The sequence below is a fragment of the Lepidochelys kempii genome, chromosome 11, assembly GCF_965140265.1.
Source record: "Lepidochelys kempii isolate rLepKem1 chromosome 11, rLepKem1.hap2, whole genome shotgun sequence".
Lineage (NCBI taxonomy): Eukaryota > Metazoa > Chordata > Testudines > Cheloniidae > Lepidochelys > Lepidochelys kempii.
The window spans coordinates 38203844-38216302 of NC_133266.1; the positions used below are offsets into that span (position 1 = coordinate 38203844).

Here is a 12459-nt window from a genome sequence, read left to right on the forward strand (position 1 = left end):
TTAGTGCCAAGAGGAAGCATGGAAGAGGAAATGGGTATGGCAAAGGCGTTTTTTTAACTCTGTCCCTGCACACGCTTGCAAAAACTAAGGACAATCTGGCCCCACACATCATATACGAAGTCTTTCATTTATGCAGGGACTAATACGAACCCTGAAACAGATGCCTCTTGACATGAATTCTGTGCTGTCTGTGCAAGCTTTTAATATGTTCTTAAAGATTTTCAGATTTGGAAATATAAATGACGTCGTTTCCTCGATCTGTGTGCTCTGATCCCAGACACATACACATGCGTTTTGGCAGAACACGTTACTGATAAAACATTTTGCTGAGTATAATTGCATTCTGCCAGGGAATCTGAAATCCTCCTTTATTCAAATCTCTGTAGAAAAGCTCTCCTGAGATATGCGCTTTGATTGTGAAGGTGCATATGACCCTTCTGTGTTTTCAGTTGTTCTGTCAACAAGAGTGGAGATATTAGTGTTCATACCAGTGACTGCAAATTTGTTAGTAGGCAGGAGCCATTGGTGAGAAGAAATTGGGTGAATAGATAAGCACAATTGAACTCAGCACAATAGACAGCTTGATCAGAATGGCTCCTTTTACACTACATCAAACATGAATAATTTCCTGTCTGTTGCATTATGTTAGTTAAATAACTGAAAGCACTACTGATCTATATGGGGCTTAAAATAACATTGTCTCAGTGGCAATTCTGTGATTTCTGCAAAGATGTTTTGTTGCTGATTAGTATTAAAACAGGAGTGCCCAACTCTGCAACAGTCAGACTGTATTGGCATCTCGCCAGAAGCCCAGGTCTGCAGATAATTAGTGGTTAATTTATCAAAAATAAATGTGCAGCGTATTTGTTTGTACTTTTATCTTCCTCAATAGTGTCAAGGTTCCTTCCCCACTCTGAACTCCAGGGTACAGATGTGGGGACCTGCATGAAAAACCTCCTAAGCTTATCTTTACCAGCTTAGGTCAAAACTTCCCCAAGGTACAAAATATTCCACCCTTTGTCCTTGGATTGGCCGCTACCACCAGCAAACAAATACTGGTTACTGGGGAAGAGCTGTTTGGAAACGTCTTTCCCCCCAAAATACTTCCCAAAACCTTTCACCCCACTTCCTGGACAAGGTTTGGTAAAAAGCCTCACCAATTTGCCTAGGTGACTACAGACCCAGACCCTTGGATCTTAAGAACAATGAACAATCCTCCCAACACTTGCACCCCCCCTTTCCTGGGAAATGTTGGATAAAAAGCCTCACCAATTTGTATAGGTGACCACAGACCCAAACCCTTGGATCTGAGAACAATGAAAAAGCATTCAATTTTCTTACAAGAAGACTTTTAATAGAAATAGAAGTAAATAGAAGTAAAGAAATCACCTCTGTAAAATCAGGATGGTAGATACCTTACAGGGTAATTAGATTCAAAACATAGAGAATCCCTCTAGGCAAAAACTTAAGTTACAAAAAAGATAGACAGAAATAGTTATTCTATTCAGCACAATTCTTTTCTCAGCCATTTAAAGAAATCATAATCTAACACGTACCTAGCTAGATTACTTACTAAAAGTTCTAAGACTCCATTCCTGGTCTATCCCCGGCAGAAAAAACATATAGACAGACAGAGACCCTTTGTTTCTCTCCCTCCTCCCAGCTTTTGAAAGTATCTTGTCTCCTCATTGGTCATTTTGGTCAGGTGCCAGCGAGGTTACCTTTAGCTTCTTAACCCTTTACAGGTGAGAGGAGCTTTCCCCTGGCCAGGAGGGATTTCAAAGGGGTTTACCCTTCCCTTCATATTTATGACAAATAGGTTAACAAAAAAAATAAAAATTTTGCTTTTGATCATCTTTGTTCTCATCCTGCACTTACATATAAGTCCCATGGCAAGACATTGTAGGTCACAGTTGTCCCTCAGGATGCCTATTGGACACCCCACCTTGGGGCCAGTGTCACTTCCTTAATGTCAGATTTGTTCTTGCACAACACAGGAGTCTGTACTTTACAGAGTCAAAACCCCTGGTGGTTATGTGACAGCACTGAAGCACATTGAGCAACTCAGAAGTCACTTGATCATGCTGCAACATGGCTTCTTTAAGATCCTGAGCCAAATTCTTTTGTTACTCATGAATGACCACTTGCTTTCAAACACAGGTACATGTTGGTCCATTGCTCATTTTGATTTCCCTCTCCATCTGACAAGTGACTCAAAATCAAATGAAGCTATGGGTCAAGTTCTACTTTTAGCTATAAGGATGTAAATCTGAGACACTCTGTGATGGGGTGTGCAAACCCCACACTGGGCACCAAGGGGTTAAGGAATTATTTTGGGCTCAGCCAGCTCTGTCCCACCACACCTGCAGCAAGTGCTCCATCTGCTGGAGTAATTAAGACTGGGAATTAGCTCATTTGGGTGGCAGAGCTGGAGGTGAGCAGACCTGCAGCCCACAGGTCCAGCAGCACAGAGTAGAGGGAAGCCTAAAGGTTCTGACACAGCTGCCCAAAGGGGCCCTCCCTGAGGGAAGGGAGGACCCACGCCAGAGACAATCAGAGAGGGAAGTATACCCCTCTCCCCTATCTGTGGACCCTGGACATTGGTAACGCACTTTTACATATTTAGTTTGGACTTCCCCAACAGGGGAAAGCCTTGGACTAAGCTGACTGGGAAGGGGAGGGGAGGAGGAGAAGAAAGTGTCCCAGGGAAGACCGCCTTAAGCAGCCTTGGTTGCCAGACCACTGGTAGCCCAAAAGGCCCTAGGTCAGAGCCCTTTGGAGTGGGAGCGCCCAGGATCCCCTCCCCACAACCCCCTCGGCAGTCAGCGGTTGTCGTCATGACCATGAGGTCACACTCCCCAACCAGACCCTGAGTGAGGACCATTACACGCTCTATTGACTTTAGTAGGGTTCTGTTGGATTTACACCTGTGTAAATGAGAGCAGAATTTGTCTGTGTGTGTATGTTTCTAATGCTATTGATAAAGCAGCAATATATTCACTTCATACTGCCCTCTGCTCTAGAGGAGGCTGAGCAGATCTCTGTGCTTTAGGCAGTATAACTGATCTAGGGCCCCTGGCCTTAATAGCTCTGGGTCATTCCCAGAGTCAGCTTTACCTTCACTTTTGTGGGAGCTCTTTGTCACCTACTTTGTCACTGGTAGAATTCTGTCCTAATACACAAGGAAGGGTTGGAAAGGGGTAGCAGCGGTGAAAGAAGAGAAAGGAAAACTGGAACTGTTCACCTAAATGGCTGCTGATACATCTCAACTACAGGTACGCACATAGCCCAAACAGGGAGGAGCCTGGCAGGGTCTGGATTGACTTGAAAAGGGCCTTGAATAATTGTAAAGCGTGTTTTTTACTGCGTTATCTGCACAGATTTCTTTCTCAGCTAGACAGATTAACTGGCTTCTTTGGTAGCATCACCAACATCATTTGGGATGGTGAAAGTTACAGATGTCCATGGAAATAGCCAGTTGGAGGCAGCTGGCCCTGAGCTGGTAGAATAGGCAGTGCCTGCTTTGTTTTCAGGGGCCTGTGCAAACCTGAGAGTGAGATGAAAAGAAAAACAAAGAACAGAAGCCAGCTCAGAGAACATCCTTATACTGCCTTGGGGCCTCCTGCACAGTTACAGATGTCACCACTGGAGCTGGCACACAAATAGCTGTCTAGGAGATAGAATGTGTCAGACCCGCTCCAGCATTATGTTCCTTGTGTTGGTCCAGGACTTGGAGCTCATTGACCAGAGAAGTAGAGACCGTGAACAGGGCTGACAAGCAAATCGAGGGCCCCATTGCAATGCCATTGGGTACTCCATCTCTCTCCTTCCCCTCAGGTCTTCACTATTTCACTGATACTCTGTGGGTAACTGGACCATCCAACTACTGTCAGCTTATGCTAGATCTTTGTCACTCTGTTCTCGTTTTGCATACTCTGACTACTAGCATAAGATCCACTTCCATGCATAGAAAAGGAGTACAAAATCTGGGAGACTGAAAGGGAAAGGGAAACCAGCTGGTCCTTCCACTCAGCAAGAACCAAAGAGTGTCCCTTCAAAGCAGTGATGTGAAAGGAACAGCAGCGGCTGAGCAGCCAGTCAGAAGAGAGAAGAATTGGCAAGACAGGCCTTTAAGTACTGGCTCTGTTGGGCTGAAATATTTAGCAGAGCTGCTGGTTGAGGCCCTTTGGCAGGTCAGTGCTGTAGACCCCAGCTTCTTGGATCTAGTGGTTAATCTTATCCTGGGGAGGAGCCCTTCATTTCATACTGCCTTCAGGAGAAGTTTGGCAACTCATCTTAAATGAGCCTGGTCAGGAATTCTATTCACCCTAACACATGTGTGAAATTATCTTATAACCGAGGTCTGGATCATTACAAATAGCTAGAGAACCCAGTTGAAATTGTGAGAGCTGAGATAGGTCCCATTCAGTTCTAATCATAGTAAAAAGACAGGGTGATCCCCCACAGAAACTGGTCTCTTACCTGGAAGATAGGTCATAATCATTGTCAGCTGAGGGGAACTTATCATCTCTTGTCCCCTCACACACCTACACATCTCATTCTATCCCCACCTTCCTATGATGGTCCAGCTGAAAATTTCACACTCCTTCAAGCTTCTGACTCAGGAAGGCAATTTCAGGCTGAGAGCACAGTTGGATAATTAAGTTTAACAGATTTAATATATTTTTTTTGAAAGTGTAGAACAGAGTCTGCTGGCCAAGAGAAGAGAGTTTAATAGCAGTAATTCTGTCTGGTGTTCAGTGCGTTCTAGTGTGCACGACAGGGGATAGAGGTAGTAATAGTGCTGTGCCCAATGTTCTAACTTAACTGGGATACTGCGGAGTTGGGGTTAAGCAGATATTTCTCTGGCACAAATAACTGATGCAAACATGCTGTTCTGGGGTGCCATGTATTGCGTATATTGTGCATGTGTTGGGAGCAGAGATTGTCAATAATGCTAAAGTGCATTGAATCATTACACTATTGACTAACTACGTTTGAATGCTCCATGGAAGCTATAGAGATTAGAAAAGACTGAGAATCTGTCTCTCCACATCCTTCCAGCTGGTAAAGAGAGAGACCACTGCCTTATCTGTGAGTCTAGATTGGACAGGGCTGAGGAGTATTTTGCCTCCCACAACATTATTTTTTTCAACCTTACTGTTCTTCCTTTCTTCCAAGTGCTTTACTAATGAATGAATGAAGCCGCACAACAGCCCTGTGAGGCAGGTAAAAGTCCTATTATATCCATTTTAATGAGCAACTTGAGGCAAAGGCGTACTGAGTGTCAGTATTCCCTCTAATTTTTCCCACCCATGTGTGGAATGAATTTCGTTGTGTGCACCAATGTGGAGCTGATGTGTGACACATCACCTTCATATTGGTGCACACAACAAAATACATGTGGTGGGGGTGGGGCCAAGGGGTTCGGAGTGTGGGAGGGGGCTCGAGGGTGGGGCAGAGGGTTGGTGTGTGGGCTCTGGGGTGGGGCCGGGGATGAGGGGCAGAGGGTTGGGGGGTGAAGGCCCCAGGGTGGGACCAGGAATGAGGGGCTCAGGGCTGGGGCAGAGGGTTGGGCTGCAGGAGGGTGCTCCAGGGCTACGGCAGGGAGAAAGGACTCCCCCCATCTCTCTCTCCCCATGCAGCACTTGGGCTTGGGGGGAGAGGCGCCGTGCCAGCTCCGGGGCTGGGACCACGGGATGGGCCCCCTCCCCCAGCTCCAGGGCTGGGTTGGGGATGGGGCGGGGCATCCCAGCAGGTCTAGGCCAGAGCTGGGTTTGAGCCACCCCTCCCCGGCCGCAGCAAGTCCGGAGCTGAGTTGGGGCCGGGGGTGGATGCCCCTCACCTGGCTGTGGCAGGTCCCGGCTGGGCAGGTTCCCTGAGTGTCTGGGCAACACTAAATAGGCCATTGCGCAGCCACGCAGTTTACAGGGAACTCAGCTGAGTGTCCTAAGATCACACAGCAAGTTACTTGAATAGCCAAACATAGAACCCAGGAGTCCTGACTTCCAGTTCTCTGCTCATATTGACTAGCCTCAGACATTGGAGCAAGGAAACTCTCCAGCTCTCTTTTTTTGGAAGTGGAAGAGTAAATAGAAATGTTTTTAAGGCAAAAAATCCAGGAAAGGACAAAACAATCATTGCTGAAAAATAACTGACATGATCATTGAACACGCTTGTAAGAAGGTTTAAGTTACAATTACATTTGCTTTTATACCTAGCTATCGATATGCTATGAGGTGGGTGTGGTATTGCAGGATGTCTCACTCCTGTGAAGTGTTAAAGCAAAAGCAGGACAACTATGCTGAAATGGCAGATGAGCCACACACAGGGGTGTGCTGGCTCCCCGTTTTGCTCTCCCCTATCTCCGCGTAACTGCTGGCTGCCCCATTATGGCAACATGTGCCTTTTTTTCGCTAAGTGAATTTGGGGAAAAATGACTGGCCAGGAGGAAGGTAGACATGAGGAGCAGCCCTTCAGTGTAGCAGTCTTCCCTAGAAACACGGTATATTATATGCTGGGAAACACCATAGAAGCTAGTGCTACTCACAGTAATGTTCATTTCGGTTCTGCCTCCTTTGGCTCAGAAGCAGGAGCAAGTTGCCTCGGGCCATATTTTCAGAAGTGGTCTCTGATTTTTTTGTGCCTAAGTTTTTATATGGCCAGCTTGAGACATCTTGGGCATAATTTTCACAAGTGCAGAGCTCCAGCAGCTCTAACCAGATCACCTCTGGAAACCAAGCTCAAGGTGTCAGGTCAGGCAGACAAAAAATGGTGGCTTCCACAATCAGTGGACACTTGTGAAAATTTGAGAGTTAAGCACCTAGGTGCGTTTAAAAATCCCAGTAGGTGCCTAACTGCAGTTTTAGGCACCTAAATACTTAAAAAAAATCTGGCCCTTAGGCCCCTTTGTAAATTTTACCCGGAACTAACCTAGTTGTGCGATTGCCACCGAAGGCTTTCTGTTTTAGTCTAGTGTTTATTGTATATGATTAATGTTTCAAATGAGTCTTCTGAAGAATGGAAGTTGGAAGGGTGGTTTGGGGAATTTAGTGGCCTTGCCTGTCTCCTGCCCTGAAAATCTAAATATAGAACCAGTTCCCTTCATATTCACTCCTACCTAACCAGCTGATCCCTATTTACATAGCCTTCCAAAATGGGATATTCTTTCTTTTGGGCATAAACCAATTTTTTACCTGTCTGATATTTCTGTGGTCTTCTATGTTCATATTCTATTTCTCTTTCTCATTACGTACTTGAATTGCATAACGATTATCTTTAAAGACCCAGCTGTCTCTCCCGTGCCTACCATATTGTGTCATGTCACTGAATTGCATTTTGAGTAGTCAGTGCAATAATCTTTGTGCAAGCCATATCAGACACTTACTGGAAAGTTCTATTTTGTTCCTCAATCTGTCAGACATGAGCAGATCTGAGAGGGTTCTGATCTTTTGATGGATGCTTATTTCCCATCCCTGATATCCAGCAGGTAACTCATTTGTGCAGTGATATTACTTTAGGCCTCAGACATGCTCTCCACGGCCTCTCTATCTTCTTAAGATTTCAGACTTTGTTAGAATGGGCCATATTCATCCCTGGTGCAGCATAACTACTCTTTACAGTTCTGGAATGTGTAGGTTTTTAGACATCAAAAAGGAGATTAACTTTACATGCAAGAGCTGCCTATTTTAAAAGTTGAGTTTGATATTGTAATTTAGAACTGAAATAACTACCGATGAAATAAGCAAAGATGACTAAAGCTATGTTTTGATATGCATAGAGTGTGTCACCTTGGATTACGAAGTGGGACATTACTGTGCCATTTAGCGCTACTGTTGACCGAACAAATTGCACAAAGCTAAGACTATAAATCTTAGCTAGTAACAGCATTCATGTGCCAAATGTCTAGCCTTAACTGCAAACTTTCATTTTCTAATGTTTATGCCATAAACAGAAAGAATTGTAAGACTGTATAATGAAGCAATGAAACAACCCTCTCTCACAAAATGTATTGTAAGATTTATGAAGCAGATACAATTTAGTATAAGGGATGGACCAGGAATAAAAAAAGACCAGTGTTAAATAGAATCAAAACAGCATTCTGATGCTCTACAGCTTTAAGACTAATCTGCTTACGCTAGTTTATTAGAAACCATCTACTAATTTTAACGGAAACAGTTTTATCCTAATTAAATCATAAATACTAGAGGGTGTACTTGTTGCATTTGAATATTTCCCATTAATAGTGACGGAGTTATACACACACGTTTTTGGGGAAAATAGTGACCTCGTCAGTCATTAGGTAAAAAGAATTCTTGAAGTATACGAGACATGTCAAAGTTCAAACACAGTCTGATGGTATAGTCCGAGAGAATGAGATCTGAACTTTTCTAAAGCCCTATAGGACATTAGCTAGATTTCTGTGTTCTAAACACAGCATAACAAGAGCAGATTGAAAGCTGTGCATTTGTTAGTTTGCTTAAATATGCCATCTGCTGGCTATGTAGTGATAGTTAATTTTTTAAATACTAAATGCAATGAACTTTCCAATACTTTTGATAGCAGCAGGGGTATAGAGTAGAAGGGATGTCAGAAACCTTCATGATCTTCTTCATTTTTTAATTGACTCCCGAAAGTATCAAGCATTCCTAGATAGCCATATGTTGCCATATGTACTGCTTGTTTCTTCTACCTACATCCTATTATTGCCCAATCTCCTGTTAGTTTCGGTTGTTGCCTCACTCTTCACTATGACCCAGATTGTATCAAGCACTATTTTAGTTTTCAAGTGTTGAATGAGTTAATTCCTATTACACTCTGAGTCCTATCATAGGTATGCTATTGCCTTATATACCACAAGTGCTGAAGTCTCTTATTACTTGAATTGTCTCATAGTACAGGTTCAGATCAACAGACCATCACTGCAGGCTTTGCTCATGTCAAGACTAGGAATTTACAGTAAAAACATTAACAGAGCTGTAAATAGTATTGACAAATGCTCTAATAATGAATTTACTGCCATATTGTTGAATGTTCTTTGTCGTAAGAAGTGTCTGATAGCAAGTATTGGTTACTGTTTTTTTATATATCTTTTTGCTCCAAATCAGACAAATCCCTTTCAGAGAGGGGGAAAACTGTCATTTTATTATACCGGTAAAATGGGTGGAGTGTTGGTGGCATTATGTTGTACTCAGGCATAGTATGATTTTAAGGTCCCTCCTCAGAGGAATTAGGTTACCTGGAAGTGAGAGGTGTCCCTCTTGTTTAAGTGTTTCATTGTTAGCCTCTGATGGACGTGGTGGAAAGGGTATACTCTATGTGAGGAGGAAAATAATCTGAAGAATGGGAATCTGTCATTCCCCTGGGATTGTCCAGGATAAAGAGGTATTAGAGAGAACCCGTGTCTGGTTACTCACCAGCTCTGAAAAGGGGGGGGGGGAGGAAGTGTAGTACTTTTGCTTTCTACATGTGGTGTTTGCTGGTTGAAATTAAATAGTGAAGGTGATGTTATGCAGTCATTTACCTCTTGAGACACAGAGGCACAGATGACGCTTTATCACGCCTCTTCCAGTGCTATTCAGTCTGTCATTATAAATCTGAGAATTGAATATGTGTGTGGATACCATCTAATCAAATATTTGTCATCTTAATTAGAAAAAGGGCTCCTTTTTAGATTATTGTTGACTTGAACAAAATGTAAGTATTTTTGTCTCCCTCTCTCTTTTAGGATATTGAACACAATGCTGTTTGAATTGTATGAAGCTTTGGGCAATTTTCCTGCCTTGTGGTTCTTTAACATGTTGCTCATAGTACTTCAAGTCCTGCACTGTTTTTGGTCTTATCTAATCGTAAAAGCAGCTTATAAAGCTATCTCCAGAGGCAAGGTAAGGTGACACAAACACTGTCTGATGTTTTACAGTAAACATTTTGTTTGTAACGTTTTTAAAATTAGTAAATAGCACTTAGTAATTGTCCAGTGATTTGTTCTTTTTCTGACCCAAAACACAGACTTGAGGACAGACGCTGTATTGTGATATGCTTTTCCTTCCTTTAATGGAACGCTTACTAGCTTTGTTCCTTGATAACAAATGTACAAGATGTGTGAACTCCAAATACATGCATTTTTAAGACTAGGATTATGTTGTGGTTAATGCTTCCTTTTTTAAAAATAGGTGTGTCAAATCCCACTACACATATAGGAGCTGTGTAAATAGCACTTGTTTGCATTCTGCCAGTTCTGTTTTACTTCCTTTCATAGAATATTTGGTGAAAAATGTCTGCCTCCCAATTGAGAAGAACAATAAAATTAACTGAAACCTGTTATGCTGCCTCTTTGGTAATTGGCAGAGATGTGGGTCTGAACTCTTTACAGTCTTAAGCATCAGGGGCTTTTTGGCTGAACAAAGGGCCATATTTCCAGGAGCCAAAGGGCCATGCCTCTTTGTACAAAATTAACACATTGTTGCCACCCTTCTATTTAAAAACAGGGGTGTGGTTCACAGTGTCTACAAGCAATACAATATGTCCAGACTACTCAAATCAAGATGCCGAGCCATCCTGTCTGTGGGTGCGGACTAACAAGGGGCAAAGCACTTAAGCATGTGCTTAACTTTAAGCATGTGAGTAGTCCCACTGAAATGAATGGGACTGTTCATGTGCTTAACTGCTTGACGAGATTGCGGCCAAAGTGTGCAGCTCCTTTTTGGATTGAGCCCACCTGATATCTGCTGCCCCCTCTGTATTAAAGATGTGTACTGCCATGGTCTGTGATTTTTGTTTGAGGGCCACAGTTGGGACACCTCTGCTTTAGCAATTCTAAGCCTCAGTGATCCTGATTTCACACCAGCAATACTCTGACTTCCTTACTCTACTTGTTTATCCTTTTCCTTGTGCTGTCCTGGAAGGCTGGAAAGTGGAACCCTTTGCATGTAAGTTTCTCTGATTCTGCTGCGCGAAAGACGCATGCATACAAATCTATGTTTTGCTATTCCCTATGTCCTTCCTCCCTGATTCTTCTGATTGTTACATCTGCTTCTTGCTTAGGCTCTGTGTTTAGAGGCAGGGACTGTTTCTAACTTTGTGTTTGTGCAGTGTTCAGTGCTTACTGTGTGCCAACACTTGCCAGGGCTGAGCCCTGGCACCTCTAGGCTTGTCGCATCCGTTATGAAAGTAAAAAAATTGCATGAGCGCCAGCACTTAATTGGTTGAGCCCCGGCACCTCTTTCATTACAAATTAAGCACTGGCAGAGCCTCACCCCAAAGGACTCCAGTCTTGGTAGGGGTGTCTAGCTACTGTAATACAAATAAACATCATAGACTGTAGAGTAGCCTAACCCTCTGCTCTGGCACCATTCAGGTTGTGCATTTCAGTGCATGTCAGCTACCTAAAGAATTGAATTTAAATTTAAATTAATTCCGTCAAAGAAAACTGTTAAAACATTGTTAAGGCTGCAGAGTTAAGCATTCAGAAATAAGGAAATGACAAGATTAAGGATGTCAAGTATCAGAGGGGTAGCCGTGTCAATCTGTGTCCACAAAAACAACGAGGAGTCCGGTGGCACTTTAAAGACTAACAGATTTATTTGGGCATAAGCTTTCATGGGTAAAAAACCCACTTCTTCATAGATGCATGGAGTGAAAATTACAGATTAGTCTTTGAGGTGCCACTGGATTTCTCATTGTTTTTAAGGTTAAGGATACACCTGCAAACTTAACTCTGCTCTCAACAATGCAATGTTAACTTACATGATCACATACTGTTCTGTTTCTCAGGTAATACAATACAAGAAAATATACAGTGTGGTATCCTAGCATTTTTTTCTCATTCTTGCAATTTGGATCATTGTTATAATAGTCTAATTTTTTTTTATTGAGTTGGACTATTGGGACGCTTATTGGGGTTACCCAAGGTGTCTGGGGTGAATCACTACCACCTGCTTACAGCGGGCGGGAGTCTTGTTCCTGCCCACAAGGAGAAACTCTCTCCAGCCACCAGCTAGCTGCTGGCAACACAAGCTGCTCCAGGATATACAAGCGCTGCTCTTTCCCTCTGCAAGCTAGCAATTTACAGACCCCACTCTGTTACTCTGGAGTACCAAGTTCCCTATCTTCTGGACACCCTCAATGCACACCAATCCACTGCCTCCATTCAGTTCACCTCCACTTCACCAGTTTCATCTCAGTTCAACATTTTTCTTAGCACGAGGCACTCAGATGTATCTATAGTAAAACCAAATTAAAGTTTATTTGCGAGAGCATGAGATAAAGATTCAAAATACAGGCACATAAAAGGATTTGGAAACATCAGGCTACAGGTAAAAGAAAAATATAAGACACAAACTATAGTTACTATAGTTATAGTTATTAAGTTACTTTCCTGTCTGATAAGGTATTTCACATCCAAATGAGTGCTAAACAGCACTTGTAGTCTAGAAAGCTGGGACCTAACATTCATGAGAT

At 42.9% G+C, this 12459-nt stretch overlaps 1 protein-coding gene across 5 annotated transcripts in view; it reads left to right on the forward strand.

The window, feature by feature from the left end:
• Window positions 1-12459, forward strand: part of CERS6 (ceramide synthase 6) — a 317612-nt gene that overhangs the window by 296946 nt on the left and 8207 nt on the right. For 3 of the 5 annotated variants that reach the window (XM_073305741.1, XM_073305736.1, XM_073305738.1), the window contains 2 exons: window positions 9728-9884; window positions 10905-10928. In XM_073305741.1, coding sequence (XP_073161842.1) covers window positions 9728-9884; window positions 10905-10928 — 181 coding nt within the window. The remainder of the gene's footprint in view (window positions 1-9727; window positions 9885-10904; window positions 10929-12459) is intronic. The other 2 variants (XM_073305737.1, XM_073305739.1) reach the window with 1 other exon arrangement.